The sequence below is a fragment of the Myodes glareolus genome, chromosome 12 (genome assembly GCF_982192425.1).
Source record: "Myodes glareolus chromosome 12, mMyoGla1.1, whole genome shotgun sequence".
Taxonomy (NCBI): Eukaryota; Metazoa; Chordata; class Mammalia; order Rodentia; family Cricetidae; genus Myodes; species Myodes glareolus.
The window spans coordinates 12,503,175-12,521,490 of record NC_142037.1 but is presented as its reverse complement, the minus strand read 5'-3'; the positions used below and the strand labels follow the sequence as shown (position 1 = coordinate 12,521,490).

The 18,316-nt window shown below is 42.9% G+C and overlaps 1 protein-coding gene and 1 long non-coding RNA gene across 2 annotated transcripts in view; one reads left to right on the top strand and one right to left on the bottom strand.

The window, feature by feature from the left end:
• Nucleotides 1–18,316, bottom strand: part of Dlgap5 (DLG associated protein 5) — a 44,551-nt gene that overhangs the window by 12,857 nt on the left and 13,378 nt on the right. The window contains exons 7-13 of the mRNA XM_087911982.1: nt 12,483–12,553; nt 10,171–10,436; nt 9,261–9,373; nt 8,635–8,761; nt 5,610–5,695; nt 4,629–4,789; nt 1,195–1,287 (exon numbers count right to left, since the gene is read on the bottom strand). Coding sequence (XP_087768108.1) covers nt 1,195–1,287; nt 4,629–4,789; nt 5,610–5,695; nt 8,635–8,761; nt 9,261–9,373; nt 10,171–10,436; nt 12,483–12,553 — 917 coding nt within the window. The remainder of the gene's footprint in view (nt 1–1,194; nt 1,288–4,628; nt 4,790–5,609; nt 5,696–8,634; nt 8,762–9,260; nt 9,374–10,170; nt 10,437–12,482; nt 12,554–18,316) is intronic.
• LOC146892225 (uncharacterized) lies at nt 1,608–13,814 on the top strand. The gene is made up of 3 exons (XR_015004798.2): nt 1,608–1,730; nt 12,346–13,061; nt 13,548–13,814. It is a non-coding gene; the product is annotated as an uncharacterized LOC146892225 (long non-coding RNA).

Here is an 18,316-nt window from a genome sequence, read left to right as displayed (position 1 = left end):
CAAGTTTATAGACTAAGTGTACTTCCAACAGCACGAGGAACACTGACAAGTAAGACAAATGGCCATAAGAAGCCTAAGAAAAATGGACTTAGAAAAGACCCTAAAGCATGTGTACATGTGTGTGTCTGTGTGAGAATGTGCACATGGGTGCAGCTGTCCCCAGAGCCCCCTGGAGCTGGAATTATAGGCCATTGTGAGCTACCCTATGTGTGTGCAAGAAAGAGCAACATGTGCTCTTAACCCGCTAATTGGACTCTTATTAGATTAACAAAGCATGTTTTACAGGAAAAGTAGAAAACCTTACCAACATAATGAAGAAATACATAAAATCTTATCATTCTATAGTCTGTCACACAAAAAGCACGTAGACAGTGAGGAGGTGTGGTCTGCCCAATAAAAGCATGAATTGGGAACACCAAAGCCTGGAATGAACCCAACACTACCTTGGGCAAATGATTTACTCTTTCAGAGTCTTGAATTTCTCAGCCATAAACTGAGGATACAGCACCCTCTAAATGAAGCTCTATGAAGCTTAATGGACTTGGAATTAACAAAACATGGATTATTTACAGCTCTGCAATTAAAAGAAATACATAAACATAGGAGGTCTGTTCAGTTTTGTAAGACACAGTCTTGTTATGCAGCCCTGGCTGTCCTGAAACTTGCTTCGTATACACAGCAAATGGTGGCCTTCGGTCAAGGCAATCATTCTGCCTCGGTCTCCCGAGAGCTGGCATCACTAGTGTGCCAGGCCACACATGCCAGCGCAGGTGCAGCTTTCTGGGCAAGTCCATGCCCGTGGTCATCCCCGTGCTCATCTATCCACCCACTATCTGGGAACAGGAAGGTCACCTAGGTAACCCAATTCAATCACACAGCTCTTACTTGTTTCTCTTTAGAAGCAAACATCTTACACTTTGTGTTGATTGTACCCTTGTTTTCCCCCAAAGACGATCAGAGTGTAATAAGCATTATAGAAAACGTAGCTTGTGAAACAGGAAGCCCAAAGCTAAATATTTTCAAGACTTACATGGTAGAAGCAAAAAATCAATGTTTCCAAGCTGTCCTTCACCTCCACATGTGCTCCGTGGCACAACTAGGCCACCCTGCCCCCACATGATTAAATGTATTTTAAAAAACAAAATTAGAGAAGCATCTATGCTGGAAATTTGGATAGAAAATGCACAAACCTACCCGGAGGACTTTTTTGCTTGGATTATTATTGTTTTTCCATCCAGCTTCCTCAAGTTTGACCAGGTTGTTGAACTTTTGGTTTACATCATCGACCTGTTAATAAAAAGCCCAAGTTCATCCCATTAACACTATGTTAAAATTGCTACGTTATGACTATAAAGTTACTACGCTAAATAAACTAAAAAAATTGTGCCCAGAACTGGATCATCATTAAATTCCTGTGTGTGTGTGTGTGTGTGTGTGTGTGAGTGAGTGAGTGAGTGAGAGAGAGAGAGAGAGAGAGAGAGAGAGAGAGAGAGAAAGAGAGAGAAAGACTGCTGTGGGATAATGCTCTTCTACACTGTGAAGATTTGTCACTCGTATTGGTTTAATAAAAGGCTGATTGGCCAGTAGCCTGGTAGAAGTATAGGTGGGGCAACCAGACTAGGCGAATTCTGGGAAGAGGAAAGGCAGAGACAGTCAGCAGCCAGGCGTAGAGGAAGCAAGATCAGAATGCCTTACCAAGAAAAGGTATCAAGCCGCATGGCTATACACAGGTAAGAATTATGAGCCAATTTAAGTTGTAAGAACTAGTTAATAATAAGTCTGAGCTAATAGGTCAAACAGTTTATACTAATATAAGTCTCTGTGTGTTTTTTTTTTTTTTTTGGGACTGTGGGTCTATGGGACCAGGTGGGACTAGGTGGGACAGAAACTTCCATCTACAAAATATGTGTGTGTGAGAGAAAGAGAGAGAGAGAAACAGAGAGAGAGAGAGAGAGAGAGAGAGAGAGAGAGAGAGAGCGCATGGTTGAGTGGCAGGGTCTTAAGTCAATCCAGGATAACCCACATTTTGCTGTACAGTTCAGGATATATTTGAACTCCTGATCCTCCTGCCTCTACCTCCCAAACGCTGGGGTTATTCAGCTTACGTCACGGTAAATTGAGTGTTCAAATCAAGAATTTTTATGTTAAAATTGTTCATTGGTAGTTTTGGTCTAGAAATCTCTAAAACCCACAGAAATGAAGTTATATATTAACAACTCTCCCAGATTCCTTTTAAAAACAGTTAACAATTACCCCACTAAGGGACATCTTGTTTTTTTTCCCTGGTGTTGGCAAATACAAATACTGTTGCTCTCAGCACTGCACACAAATCACACGGGAAGGCAATGACGGTGTCACTGGCATCGTCACCACAGAGTTCCTGCTGCTCCGTCTCCTGCTGCTTGCTGACCAGCACTCGCTCTCAGTGTCTGGTGAGAGTCTGGGCAGCTGTTCCCTTTACTGCTCTAACTGCTCAGTGCCTGACAGCATATGATATTAAATCATCGTATAAGCTCGCCACTTCATTAACACCAACTGGTTTATTCTGTTCTAAGGCATCTGGTCAGGTCTTTGTCCAACTTTTTAAACTCGGTTGTTCATCTTCAGGCTTTCTTTCTTGATTTTTTTAGTGGGAGGAGAAGGGAGAGGAATAAATATTACAAACTCCAAATCCAGAGACAAGGAATGACCAAGTGCTTATCTGGCAGAGGGAAGGGCCCAATTTAGATCCTCAGCACCACATACTAGAGAGGGTGAAATCCCTTACATAAAATGTCTTGCTATTGCATATAACCTGTGTATAGCCTTCTGTACTGTCTAAATCACCTGTATATTTTATAATTCCGAATGTGAATTCTTCAGTAGTTTCCAGAGTGATGAGATTAAAGGTGGATTCCACCATACACTGCTCATCTGCTTGCTTCTTTTTCCTTCCTTTAAGATTAATTTTATTTTATTTAGCCAGGCAGTGGTGGCACACACCTTTAATCCCAGTACTTGAGAGGCAGAGTTAGATGGACCTGTGTGAGTTCAAGGCCAGCCTGGTACATAGTGAGTTCCAGGGCAGCCAGAGATATCACACAAGAGAAACTTTGCCTCAACAACCAAAAACAAACAAAAAAGGGACTGATTTTATTTCATGTGTGTATTATATTTATTTGCCGGACCCATGTTGAGTATGGGTGACCATACAAAGGAGTCAGATCCCTTGAAACCAGAGTTATAGGCAGTTATAAGCTGCCTGATGTAGGTGCTGAAAAAAGAATCCCAGTCCTATGCAAGAGGAGCAAGTGCTCTAACTGCTGGTCCATCAATCTCTTCAGCGCCTCATATACTTATTTCTGAAATATAAACTCAGCAAGGTAGGAAATGTCCTTCCCCCAGACATACCCTCCTAGACCTCCATCAATACTCTGCTTTACATTACAATGTCATACTGTATCTAAGAGGCTCAGCTTCCCATTACAACGTCATACAGTATCTAAGGGCTCAGCTTTCCATTATGTCATACTGTATCTAAGAGGCTCAGCTTCCCATTATGTCATACAGTATCTAAGAGGCTCAGTTTTCCATTACAACATCATACATATTTAAAAGGCTCAGCTTTGCATGACAATGTGATGTGGGACTCCCCTCTGTATGTTGTGAATACCACTGGTTAATAAAGAAACTGGTTTGGGGGCTGGAGAGATGGCTCAGAGATTAAGAGCATTGCCTGCTCTTCCAAAGGTCCTGAGTTCAATTCCCAGCAACCACATGGTGGCTCACAACCATCTGTAATGAGGTCTGGTGCCCTCTTCTGCCCTTCAGGCATATACGCAGACAGAATATTGTATACATAATAAATAAATATTAAAAAAAAAAAAAAAGAAACAGTTTGGCCTGATAGGGTAGATAGGCAGGGAAAACTAAATGGAATGTTGGGAGAAAGGAGTGAAGGAGAAGCCATGTAGTCCAGCTGGAGACAGACACTGGGAACTTTACCTGTAAGCCATAGCCATATGTCAATACACAGATTACTAGACAATACACTGATTACTAAAAATGGGTTAAATTAAGATGCAAGAGTTAGCCAATAAAAAGCTAGAGCTAATGGGCCAAACAGTGTTTTAAAAAATATAGTTTCTGTGTGGTTATTTCGGGTCTGAGTTGCTGGGTGGCTGGGAAACAAACTAATGGTCTCCATACAACAACGTCATACCCTATCTAAAAACTGCTAACAGCCTCCATACAACAACGTCATACCATATCTAGAAGCTGCTACTAAACCATTCACTTCTCTTCGTACCTGTTTTGTTTTGAAGTCAGTCAGGGTTTCTCTGTGGAGCCCTGGTGGCCCTGGAACTGTTGACCAGGTTGGCCTTGAACTCAGCCCTACCTGTCTGTGTGGGATTAAAGGCATGTACCACCATGTCCAGTTCTTTTCCTGCCTTCTTATCATTTCTAAAACCAAGGCAGGGCACACAACAGAATTCAGTAACTGCACTGGCTCATGCCTCACACATACAGTTACCACAGACTATTTGACAACACGGGAAGAGACAGTGCGATTTACACGGTGCATCCATCCGAACAGCTCCCTTATGACATCCACTGTGAAGCAAACGTCGCAAACACCGGACACATACCTGAAAATTAACCATATCCCAAAATCCGTCCAGATCTGAGCAGGTGGTCTCCTTTTCACCTCGTTTATATTCACAGTTATCTATTAGTCCTTCAAACTGCTTGAACCTTTCCATAATAAGGAGTCTTGTTTGACCAACTGTTGTGCGAATAAGATCTTTAGCTAAAGAAGAAATTAAGTAGGCTTTACAGCGAGCCAGCCAACTGAGACTTAGCCCCTAATCCCCAGATCCCTGTTTTTAGAGAAAAACAAAAAGTAACCATCCCCAAACTTTGCCACAAATGCTGAGCACGAGCTCCTTGCTTCAAGGACCAGAAACAATTAGCAGTGTTCACCCTCAATCACACATGGCTTCTCAAGGAACCATTCCCTTTCTCCGGTATTTTATGGGATTTCAACCTCAAAAGAGTCAAGGTACATAAGCATCCAGGACCTCATACTGCTAGTTTTTTAAATAATTTCTCCAAATAAATAGAACTAATTTGTTCATACTGATTTACATAATTATAATTCAGAACACATATTTATATAACTAAGGAATACCAGATTAACACCACTATATACAAAGTCACATTAAAACACCAAAACACACAAAAGCTGTATACTTCTTTAGCATAGAGCTACTAGAGGATGGATATATGTTGAGCAACTTGTGGCATGTTGAGCAATATTGAAAAAAAATAAGGGTTATGGATATAGTTTGCCGAGCATGTGCTTAGCACAAAAAAATATCCTGGGTTAAAACTTCTACAGTTACTCTTACTACTACAATAAAGAAAACCTACTACAGACATAACCATTTTTATTGTCAGGTGTGTTTAGACACACCTGTAAGCCCAGCCCTTAAAGAGGGACAAGATGACCAGGGTTCAAGGTCACCTCCAACTACCTACTGGGCTCTAGGCCAGCCTGTGCTAGGAGAACCCCTCTAAAATGCACAACAATACAATGCTAACAACGAAAGAGAACGCCGTTATCTCACCATCATCAGGAATGTCCAGGTCCAGCTTCCTCTCCCACTCCAGGCACTGCGAGGTTAATCTGTCAGTTTCTGATTGGAGGATTTTCCTGGAATTGTGACATCCATTTTAGTCACACAAGTGTGGCCACCTTAGTTCAGTCTTACCATTAGGACACTTTAATACACAAGACAGGACGGTTTAAAACAAAGGTACAACATGGTACATAAAAAAGGCAAAACAGTCATTTTGAAGATTTTATGTGCAAGGGTTTAATGAACTATATACAAAACTCACAAAAGACAAATTTTCTATCATCACATAACTCATGTATGCCTGTTCTTCTATAGTAAAATTTACATGGGATGGATGATGCCCAGACACACTTTTCCCCTTTCCAAGCCACCGTTTCTGATTGGTTCGGTTCCTCATTCAGAGGCTGAGTTCAACATCCCTTGGTGAGGAATACACACTCAGATACTCATCACAGAACTAAGAACTGTCAAAAACGAACTGAAGATAAAGCCAGCGTAATCTATGACTAAAGTCAGGGCCTTCCCTGAGGCACGGCATGGCACGGCCCGGCACAGCACAGCACAGCACGGCACAGCTGCAGCCTAGAGCCAGAAGGCAGAAGCAGGAGAGCAGTGCGAGCCAGTTCAGCCAGGCGAGGCTACAACCGAAAACAAGGACAGAAAAGAACAAATCCTCTCCGCCAGGTGACAGGGTCCTACAAAATCTATTAGATAGTGTTTCTTTCTCTCTTTTTTGAAAAAGATTTATTTATATTATGTATATAGTAATGTTCTGCCTGCGTATTTTGCCTGCGTGCCAAAAGAGGGCCCCAGATCTCATTACAGATGGTTGTTAGCCACCACAGTTGCTGGGATTTGAACTCAGGGTCTCTGGAAGAGCAGTCAGTGCTCTTAACTTCTGAGACATCTCTCCAGTCCTAGATAGTATTTATTTGCGTTAATCTTGCTCTCCAGAGAACATTTGATGATGTCCAGAGACCTTTCTTAAGACAAGGTTTAACTATGGAGCCCTGGCTGGCCTTGAACTCAGATCCTCCTCCCTTCTGCCTCCCTCTGCTGGAACTAAAGATGTGAAAAACTGTCTGGCTGGAGATTTTTGATTATCACTATAGGTTAGGGATGCTCTAAACACTCGACAAGAACAGAATAGACCCAAACAAGAAGTTCACAATCCAAAATGCGAGAGATCCAGGCCTAGTAGGAGTTCATCTGTGTTAACACAGGCATCCCACATCTACGCACACATCAAAGAAAGACCTGAAAGCAGGTCCCCAAGGCATGCTTGCACACTCATGTCCACAGCAGTCCTAATCACTAAAATGGAAGCAAGCCAAATTTCATTACAGCTGAGTGTGGCAGCGCCAGAGTCAGAGACAGGAGGATCAATCTAGACTGGAGGCTGTTATAGCGAGTTCTGGACCAGCCAGGTTCTGGGCTCATATGGTGAGTGTAGGGTAGTCAGGAGACTATAACATGATTCCGTCACAAATGAAAACAAAACAAGACAACAGCAGAAATGTAGATGACAGAAGCAAAATCTGAGTACAGAGTACCACTTAAGATTTATTTTTGAGCCGGGCAGTGGTGGTGGCACACGCCTTTAATCCCAGCACTCGGGAGGCAGAGGCAGGCGGATCTCTGTGAGTTCGAGGCCAGCCTCGTCTACAAGAGCTAATTCCAGGACAGGCTCCTAAAGCTAGAGAGAAATCCTGGCTTGAAAAACCAAAAAAGATTTTTTTTGGCTGGAGAGATGGCTCAGCAGTTAAGAGCACTGGTTGTTTCTGTGTTTAATTTGGTGGCCGCTCACAACCATCTGTAATGAGATCTGGCGCCCTCTACTGGCACGCAGGCATACATGCAGAGCACTGTTACATAAAATATAAATAAATAAAAATTTTTAAAAAGATTTATTTACGAAGTGTATGAGTGTATGCAAGTGCACCATGTATGCACACTGCCCTTGGAGGGCAGAAGAGGGTACTGGATTCGCTGAAGCTGAGTGACAGCTGGTTGTGGGCTGGAGACCAAACTCCCGACACATCAGCAAAGTACCCTTAAAGGCTGAGCTACCTTTCCAGACACCACACCCCATCCTGTTCAACCTTGAGAAAGGAAAACTGGGCACAGGGCTTATGTCTGCAGTCTCAGCACTTGCTAGGCATAGGTGGGAGGGCTGCCCATGAGTTGGAGGCCTGTCTGGTTTACAAAGTTAGGACTACACACTGAGAAAGGAAAGAAATTCTAACACCACAGATCAATCTTAAGGATACTACACTAAGTAAAATAAACCAGTCACAAAGATACAAAAAATAAAAAAAAAATCACTGGCTCAAAACTGTCTCTAACTCCAGTGCCAGGGACCCAAAGGCCTCTTCCGGCCTCTTCAAGCACCAGGCACACACACAGTACACTAGCATACGTGTAAGCATGACACCCATACATATTACAAACAAACCAACTGAACAACAGCAGTCCATTGGCTATTGAAAGAAAGAAAAGAAAAGAAGACGTGAGGGTGGCTTGGAGGCACTGTGGACCAGGAAAGAGTTAAAGGATGCTGAAGGTGAGTTTGATGAAAACACACTGTATGGAATTCTCAAAGGTCAAGAATAATAACAAAAAGACAAGTTCTCATCTATCCCAGGCAGTTCTTGTATCCCAGGCGGTTATGTAGCCAAGGATGACCTTGACCTTCAGATCCTCCTGGCCAGTTTGTTCAAACTTTCCCGGGTGCTAGGAAGCGCATCACCAACTGACACTGCCGCCCCATGCAGAAGACGCTTTCTCTCTTCAGCCTGGGCTTCAAGAGTGAGCAGCTGAAGCCTGTTAGAGCCACCAACTGAGTCCAACTAAGTAAACTGTGATAGAGCAGACAACTGAGTGTTTGCACCCACATACGGGAGAGCTCTTCAGGTGCTAAAATAGAAGTCATCAACATTCACCACCAGATGAAAACAAAACTGTGTACCATACAAGACACGAACACAGATTCTCAGGGCAGTAACAGACGAACCTGAAATACGGCACATCATGCTGTGGCTGAGACATCTGACCTTCACCTACTCCCAGTGATGTGGCTCCGTCCACCGAAAGGCAACTGGAATTTGTAGTAGGCGCTTCCTTTTGGTTTAAGACATGTTCTATGTGAAAGAAACCATTACTCAATAAGAACAAGTCCTAAAATGACAGAACTCACGAGGTATCTTTTAAAACCCTTCAGTTTTAGCCATGCTGAGCTTTAACATTGCTGCTTCTGCCTCAGTCATTCTATTCAGATCTCGTCCATTATGGTCGTCAGTGTGTGTGTGTGTGTGTGTCACACACGCGGAGGTCAGAGGTCATCTGCAGTGTCCTTCTAAGAGCACGCTCCACTGTCTTTCTGAAATGGTCTCTCCAGGGCTGGAACAGACCAATGGCAGTGTCCCCACCTTCCCATTGTAGTCTTTAGCTCCCATCTGACCCACATCCAGCTCTGTCCTTAGACTCCAGATCTTAGTGGCTGAGCGGTGCTCTCCCTAGCTCCTTCTTCCCATCTCCCACTTTATCCAGGCCCTGGACACATTTCTGAAGTACACGGTGAAAATGAGCAAGTTCAAGAGCAGAAGCCAGAGGAGTGACAACTTAATTAAAACACCCTACCTTCATTACAGACTGCCGGAGACTCCAAATCATTCTGTACGTTATTTGATTCTTGCTGCACTGATAAAGACTTTTGTACCAAGAGTCCATTTTCTGAATCCTGAGTTGTAGAGCTAAAAATAACAGCAGAAAGTACACTTCACAAAAGATGAAGTTCCCACATATACAGCCGAAGGACTCGAAACTTGTGTAGTTCTTTAAAAAGAAGATAAAGTGGAAATGTTTTTTTAAGAGCAGGCCTCACTACCTAATTCACACAAAGTAGCTTTTAATTAATAAACTTCTATCCAGGCTGGTGATACGTGCCCACAACCCCAGCACTGGGTGGGAGCAGGCTACTGAAGATGTCGTGAACCAGGGGAGCTGGGATCAAAAGTCACTATTTGGGGATTTTTGTTGGTTTTGACATGATGTCGTGCTAGGAAATGGAGCCTGGCCTCAGACACTGAACAGCCTCTTCAGCCTTGCCAACGGGATGGCTGTGGGCCAGGCATGTGCCAACCACCTTGGTTAGGATCCTGAACAATGCTTATTCTGGGCAGGGAAATTTAAACCAAAAGTGGGAATAGGCTTCTTCATTAAACTAATTATAGGAGGATTCAAAGATATTGGAGCTCTGTTTTTCCTCCCAAGACAGGGCTTCTCTGTGTAGCCCTGGCTGTCCTCAAACTCATAGAGATCCGCCTGCTTCTGTCTCCCAAGTACTGGGATTAAAGGTGTCACCACCACTGCCCATTTTAAAAATGGAACACGTTTTTGTGTGATTCGTAGCTAGCACACTTTACTAACTAAAAATAGCACAAAAAAAGTAGAAATGTAAGACTGGCATTTGTTGCTCCTTTTAGTAAAGAGCTTAGTATTAAGGTTATTTGTGTATTAGTGTTTGCGTGTGTTAAAGTACACATCTTACCCGTCTAGTTTTAAAGGGCTCCAGGGCGTCAGGAGAGCGTGGTCACTTCTAAGACACGTCGGTGCCACTGGGTAGGTCTTCAGCCCACGAGGTGGCTGAAACACACAATGCTCAGGTGCAAAGGAGTTCCTTTGCTTCGCTTTGGCAGGAACTGTCCTCGGTAAGCTCTCCACGGCTGGGAAGACTCCGCCCTGGCCCGTTCCCCTTGGTATGCTGCTCTGTGGATCCACACTGTTTTCTTCACTAGCACCTTTAGAGGGAATGACCTAGGTATAAGCAGAACAGAGCTGGAATTTCTCCTCCAGGAATGCACCCAATCACTAAAACAGAAACACACAAATAGCAGCAGTAGCAACAAACAAACACATTTGACACTGTGAGGGCCGTACTGAGGGACGTCACCACGACCCAGCACTGTGAGGGCCGTACTGATGGACGTCACCACGACCCAGCACTGTGAGGGCCGTACTGATGGACGTCACCACGACCCAGCACTGTGAGGGCCGTACTGATGGACGTCACCACGACCCAGCACTGTGAGGGCCGTACTGAGGGACGTCACCACGACCCAGCACTGTGAGGGCCGTACTGATGGACGTCACCACGACCCAGCACTGTGAGGGCCGTACTGATGGACGTCACCACGACCCAGCACTGTGAGGGCCGTACTGATGGACGTCACCACGACTCACTTCTGGCCACACCTGAGAGTGAGGTCTAGACAAGCAAGGCAGGAAGAGCAGCCAAACTGGTGTGGGCAGCACCATTCTGGCCACTGACTAAAAGGGAACAAGCTGAGCACAGGCACTCACTGCTGCTTCTTGGCTGCTGCTGACATGTGACCAACTACCTCAAGATTCCACAGGATGATGAACTATAGCCTTGAACTATGAGCCAAAGTGAACCTTTACCTCCTTAGGTTACTTTAGCAACAGGAAGTTAGCAAGAGCGCATCCACATGAACAATTTGAAACTAAAATAGATATACTTAATTAAAATACATTAAAACTAAAATGGAAAAATTCAACTAAACCTCTGAGGCATCTCTCCAGCCCCAAAATACATTTATAAAAATTACAAGGCTTTAAGAATGAGAAATCTAGTATTTATTGAGTGACTCCTAATCTAGAGGACCACACCCTTAAAAAAAATAACCTTGAACTGCAGTGGCTGGAGCAATGGTTCTGTGGTTAAGAACACTGGTTGCTCTTCCAAAGGAGCTGGGTTCAATTCCCAGCACCCACACGGAGGCTCACAACCATCTGTAACTCCAGTCCCATGGGATCTGATACTCTCTTCTGGCCTCTGCAGGCACCAGGCACACAAGGCATATATGCAAGCTAAACACCCATACTCATATTGTAAATCTTCTTTCCACAGAACAACAGTTTTTAGTATGCTACAATGAGATCAAGCCATAGAATACAAACATATTTTTCCAAGTCAGTTTAGCTGTTACTTGATATTGAGACATTTAAAAAGTTTTTTACTTATGAGGTCTGAACTCATACTCAACCTGAATAAGAATATCAAAGGCCAATATGTCACTGAAAGTAAAAACTAATGATAACATTCAGAGGAATAATAATTTTCTTAAATACACTTATTTATTTTACGGTATGTGTATTAGTTTGGGGTGTGTACACCATGGCACGGGTGGAGATCAGAGCACAGGGTCCAGGTGTGGTTCTCTTCCACCCTGTGGGATTCGGGGATCAAACTCAGGTCATCAGGCTTGACAGCAAGTGCTTTTACCCACTGAGTCATTTCGCAGGCCCCACAAAATAAATCTGAGAAGGGTTCCCTTTAAGGCTTACAAAGATTCCCTCCTCTCCGTTTCCTTCCTTGGACACTCAGCACGGCTATCGGCAGGCTTTGCACTCTTCAGCAAGAGGTTCTTTCGTTTGTTTTTAAGATTAAAGTTGCATTCTAGGCCAAGAGACTAGGAACTCAAAATAGTTTCTTAAGTTTTTTTTTTCTTTCCTTTTTTAAATTTCTATGTGTGGAGGTCAGAGGACACTTGCAGGAATTAGGTTCTCTCCTTCCACCCTGTGGGTTCTGGGGAGGTCAGCAGGCTTGGCGGCTGCACCTTTACCTGCTGGGCCACCTTACAGGCCTCACTGCTAGATGCTGTCAGAAACCCTAGCTTACTGAGTTCTTAACAACTCTGCCTAGGACATTCTGCTAGAGATGGAGAAAACCTCGAAATTCTGCTAGAAATGGAGAAAACCTCGAATTCTGCAGCTTCATGTCAGCCATGGACAGAGCAAGGAGACGTCAGGCTTTCGGGACAAGCAGACCACACTCTCTACCTTGTCAGGCTTGGCGTCCACCTTTCTGGCAGGTCTTCCTCTACTTGGCCCCACTCTTTCAGATTCATTCTCTAAAAGAAAAAATGAAGCAAGACATCCATTTGAAAACAGACAAGCGCTCTTTTCTGCTGGCAAGATGAGAGCTTCTTTGTCAAAAATCAGGAGCGCCAGAAGCCCAAGCTACCCACCCAGGAGCAGGGAGTCACTGAAACCCCATGGACCCTGCTTCCACCTCAAGGAGCAACCCATCTGAGCCTTGGGCCTGCTTGCACCTGGAGGAGCGATCGTCAGCGTCTCTGCTCTGCCTAACGTGAAGGAGCCACAGCAGCCACAGCCCCAACTACACCAATCAGAGGAAGAGGGATTGTTCTGCCTGGAGGCTTGCCTTTGGATATGGCAAAGTCTCTCTCTCTCTCTCTCTCACACACACACACACACACACAGTAAAAGCTGCCTTCTACTTCATCAGCTTCCTGGACCCACACGGGGGATATGGTTCATCCCATCCTGCCAAGACAGGCAGACCGAACCCAACCCCCACAGGAAACTCCTCAGGCCTCCTGGGCTCATCACCTAAAGGCAAGTACTGCTTCTAAGATTGGTATTCTGCCAAAGACTACGGGGAGACTTGGGATTGCTTGCATAGCTAAAAAAGCTGTCTCACTTCTGTTAATTTACTTATCTCTCTCAGATCTGTCTGATGGCATCTGATGACTTAAGGTACTGGTAGCTCATTACTTCATTTGCTAAGTTTCCTGCTAAAAATACAGACAGGTGTGCCTCTTTCACAGGCTTCATGGTCCAGGACTAACAGGTTTCAGGTGTATCTTCAGAGGTTCAGAGTGTCCAGTTTCCTTTAACTGTCTTCTAAAAAGGTCATGCCTTTTAACCTAAAGTCATATACTTTTGCTATGACACCAAGATGTAAATCTGCCCCAGCTGTCTTACAGATGCCTGTAGGTTCCTGGGACAAGTTCTGCTGCTTTATCAAGAAATCTGGCCTGGTGAAAACTAACAGTCTCCAGTGCCTGTTTTGACCCCTCCCAATCTGAGCATATTTTACAGGTCACTCCTCCTGCCTGGGCCAAACCAATCTGCAGAGGGTTCTCCAGATAACACCAGCAACTACACCAACTCACCAGCTCCTGGGACTTCACCATTGGTACTGCCTCTCCAGGGTCAAATGGGTACTTACCCAGCAAATAAAATTTGGTTTTAAAGGGCATATCTGCTCTCATCTCATTTATCACCCATGCCTCTCCTGTACCAGGACACTTCTCTGTTCCATTCTTTCTGGCCTTCCCAAGGCTAGCCCCATTCAAAGGGCTGATAATAACAATTTATTTTTTTTTTCTCCTAGCAACCTGCCTTCTCAGTTCTCTCAAGAAACAGATGCCTGAGGCAGTAAACCTGATGCCCCTCCAGTCACACTTCCTGCTGAGTGTGAGCCCAACTCCCAGCTCTCCCCTCCCCAACATCATCCCCATGCCCGCAGGAAGCAGCCAGACTTGAGCCAGAGTCCCTATACCCAAAGAGTCTGGGATGTTTGGGTGGAAGCATCACCCCAGCCCCTGGCATCCATATACCAAAAGAAAACTTTCCCAACCTAAAAAAGGACATGCCTATGAAAATACAAGAAGCTTGCAGAACACCAAATAGAGTAGACCAAGAAAAAAGTCCCCTCACCACATAATAATCAAAACACAAAACTTACAGAAGAAAGAAAGAATAGTAAGAACTACAAGGGAAAAAGGCCAAGTAACATATAGAGGCAGAGCTATCAGAATCATACCTGACTTCTCAATGGAAACAATGAAAGCCAAAAGGTCCTGGACAGGCTTCATGCCGACACTAAGAGACCACAGATGCCAGCCCAGACTACTATATCTAGTAAAACTTTTCATCACCATAGACGGAGAAAACAAGGTATTTCAGGATAAAACCAGATTTAAACAATACCTACCTACAAATCCAGCCCTGCATAAAGTACTAGAAAGAAAACGTCAACCAAGAAGTCGGCTACATCCATAAAAACACAGGCAAGAAATGCTCTCACAGCAGCAGACCCGGAAGAAGGGAAATGCACACACGATACCAACACCAACAACGAAAACTAAACAGGAGCCAGCAATCACTGGTCATTACTATTCCTTAATATAAATGGCCTCAACTCACCTATAAAAAAAATCGCAGGCTTACAGATTGGATATGAAAACAGAATCCATCCTTCTGCTGCGTACAAGAAACACACCTCAACCTCAAAGACAGACATCGCCTCAGAGAAAAGGGTTGGGAAAAATTTTTTTAAGCAAATGGACCTAAGAAACAAGCTAGTGGAACTATCCTAACATCTAACAAAATAGACTTCAAACTAAAATCAATGAAAAAACAAAAAAGGACATTTCATATTCGTCACAGAAAAAAAAAAAACAAAACCAATCCATCAAGAGGAAATCTCAATTCTGAACATCTATGCCCCAAACACACGGGCACATGAGGCAGGGCAACAGCTCAAGCACAAGCGAGCACATGCAAACTCATAATGAGCAGGCAAAACTGGCCAAGGCAACCTGTCAGAGGACCAAAAGCACAGTAACTAATAACTAGTGTGCGCCTAGCCAATCACACACGCCAACAGTGACCGTCAGTTTCAAAAGGACCAACCAGAAACGTTCCTGCAGCAGCTTAATGCCACTAATCCCATAAAAACCCCAACCGGTTTACAATAAAGAGTTTCTGTATTGGAATCTCCCAGAGTCTGTGCCCTTGCCTCTGTGTCTTCTCAGCCCTGCCCACCCACCCACTCCCATCCCCCCGCTCCCCCAAATGGGGATCACACAACAGGCAGCAGCCGCAAAAACTACAGGAACCCACATTTGTAAAAGAAACATAATTTAAGCTTAAATCACACATTAAGCTTCACACACTAATAGTGGGAGACTTCAACACCCCACTCTCACCACCGAACAGGTCAGTCAGACAGAAAATTAACAGAGAAATAAGGGAACAGATGTTATGACTCAAATGAATTTAACATAGATAGAACATTCCATCCAACCACAGAATATACCTTCTTCTCAGTACCTCATGGAACCTTCTCAAAAACTGACTACATACTTGGTAACAAAGCACATGTCAATAGATATAAAAAAAAAAACCAAACTGGAATAACCCCATGCATCTTATTGGGTCACCATAGCTTAAAGTTAGAATTCAACAGCAACACTAATTTCAGAAATCCCACAAATACATGGAAATTGAACAATGCTCACCTGAATTACCGATGGGTCAAGGAAGAAATAAAGAAATTATTAAAGACTTCCTAAAATTCAATGAAAATGACCACACAACATACCCAAATTTATGGGACACAATGAAGGAGGAAAGTTCGTAGCACTAAATGCCTCCATAAAGAAGCTGGAAAAATCTTACACTAGTGAATTAACAGAATGTCTGAAAGATCTAGAACAAAAAGAAAGCAATTTCACCCAGAAGTAGTATACGTTGGGAAATAAACTGAGGACTGAAATCAAGAAAATAGAAATAAAGGAACAATACAAAGAACCAATGAGACAAAGAGCTGGTTCTTTGAGAAAATCAACAAGATAGACAAACCTTTATCCAAATTATCCAAAAGGCAGAGATATAATATCCAAATTAATAAAATAAGGAATGAAAAGGGGGACATAACAACAGACACAGAGGAAATCCAGAGACTCATTAGGTCATATTTCAAATACCCGTACTGCATAAAATTGGAAAATTTAAAGGATATGGACAATTTTCTGGGTAAGTACCACATACCAAAACTAAATCAAGACCAGATAAATGAATTAAATTGATCTACAACCTATAAGGAAATAGAAAGTCATCAAAAGCCTCCCAATTAAAAAAAAGCTCAGGGCCAGGTAGTTTCAGTGCAGAATTCTACCAGAATTTCAAAGAAGAGCTAATACTGATACTCCTTAAATTGTTCCACACAACAGAAGCAGAAGGAACACTGCCAAACTCTTTCTACGAGACTACAGTTACCCTGACACCTAAACCATACAAAGACACAATTAAGAGAGAATCACAGACCAATCTCCCTCAAGAACACTGATGCAAAAATACTCAACAAAATATTGGCAAACCGAATGCAAGAACACATCATAAGCATCAGCCACCATGATCATGCAGGCTTCACCCTAGAGATGCAGGGGTGGCTCAACATAACGAAATCTGTCACCATAATCCACCACATGATCATATCGTTAGATGGTGAAAAAGCCTTCAACAAAATCCAACACTCCTTCATGATAAAGGTCTTGAAGAAATCAGGGATACAAGGAACATACCTAAACATAATAAAGGCCAACTTAAAGCAAGCTGACTGCCAACATCAAACTAAAAGGAGAGAAAAAAATCAAAGCAATTCCATTAAAATAAGGAGCAAGAAAAGGCTGTCCACTCCCTTTATATATATTCAATATAGTACTTGAAGTCCTAGCTAGAGAAATAAGAAAACAAAAGGACATTAAGGGGATACAAATGGAAAGGAAGAAGCCAAACTTTGGCTATTTGCTGATGATACGATAGTATACACAAGTGACCCCCAAAAATTCTACCAGCGAACTCCTACAGCTGATAAACACCTTCAGTCATGTGACAGGATACAAGATTAACTAAAAAAAAACCAGTAGCCTGTCTTTATACAGATGATAAACGGGCTGAAAAAGGAATCAGAGAAGCATCACCCTTCACAATAGCCACAGATAACAAAATATCTTGGGGTAACGCTAACCAAACAAGTGAAAGACCTGTATGACAAAAATTTAAATCTTAAAGAACGAAATTGAAGAAGATATCAGAAAATGGAAAGATCTCCCATGCTTATGGATAGTTAGGATTAACATAACAAAAATGGCAATCTTACCAAAAGCAATCTATAGATTCAATACAATGCCCATCAAAATCCCAGCACAATTCTTCACAGACCTCAAAAGAACAATACTAAATTTCATATGGAAAAACAAAAACCCAGGAGAGCCAAAACAACCCTATACAATAAAGGAGGCATCACTATTCCTGACTTCAAGTACTATTATAGAGCTACAGTAATGAAAACAGCTTGGTATTGGCATAAAATTAGACAGGAGGACCAATGGAATCGAACCGAAGATCCTGATATTAACCCACACACCTATGAACACCTGATTTTCAACAAAGAAGCTAAAAATATAAAATGGAAAAAAGAAAGCATCTTAAACAAATGGTGCTAGTATGACTGGATGTCGACATGTAGAAGAATGAAAAGAGATCCACATCTATCCCCATGCACAAAACTCAAGTCTAAATGAACAAAGACATCAACATAAATCCATTTACACTGAACCTCATAAAAGACAAAGTGGGAAGCAGCCTTGAATGCATTGGCACAGGAGACCACTTCCTGAATATAACACCAATAGCACAGACACTGAGAGCAACAATTAATGAATGGGACCTCCTGAAACTGAAAAGCTTCTGTAAAGCAAAGGACACGATGAACAAGACAAAATGATAGCCTACAGAATGGGAAAAGATCTTCACCAAACTCACATCTGACAGAGGGCTGATTTCCAAAATATACAAAGAACTCAAGAAACTAGATACCAAACTACCAAATAATCCAGTTTTTAAAAAAAAAGGCACAGATCTAAACAAAGAATTCTCAACAGAAGAATCTCAAGTGACCAAAAGACACTTAGGAAATGCTCAACATCCTTAGTCATCGGGGAAATGCAAGTCCAAACAACTCTAAGATACCATCTTACACCTGTCAGAATGGCTAAAATCAAAAACACCAATGATAG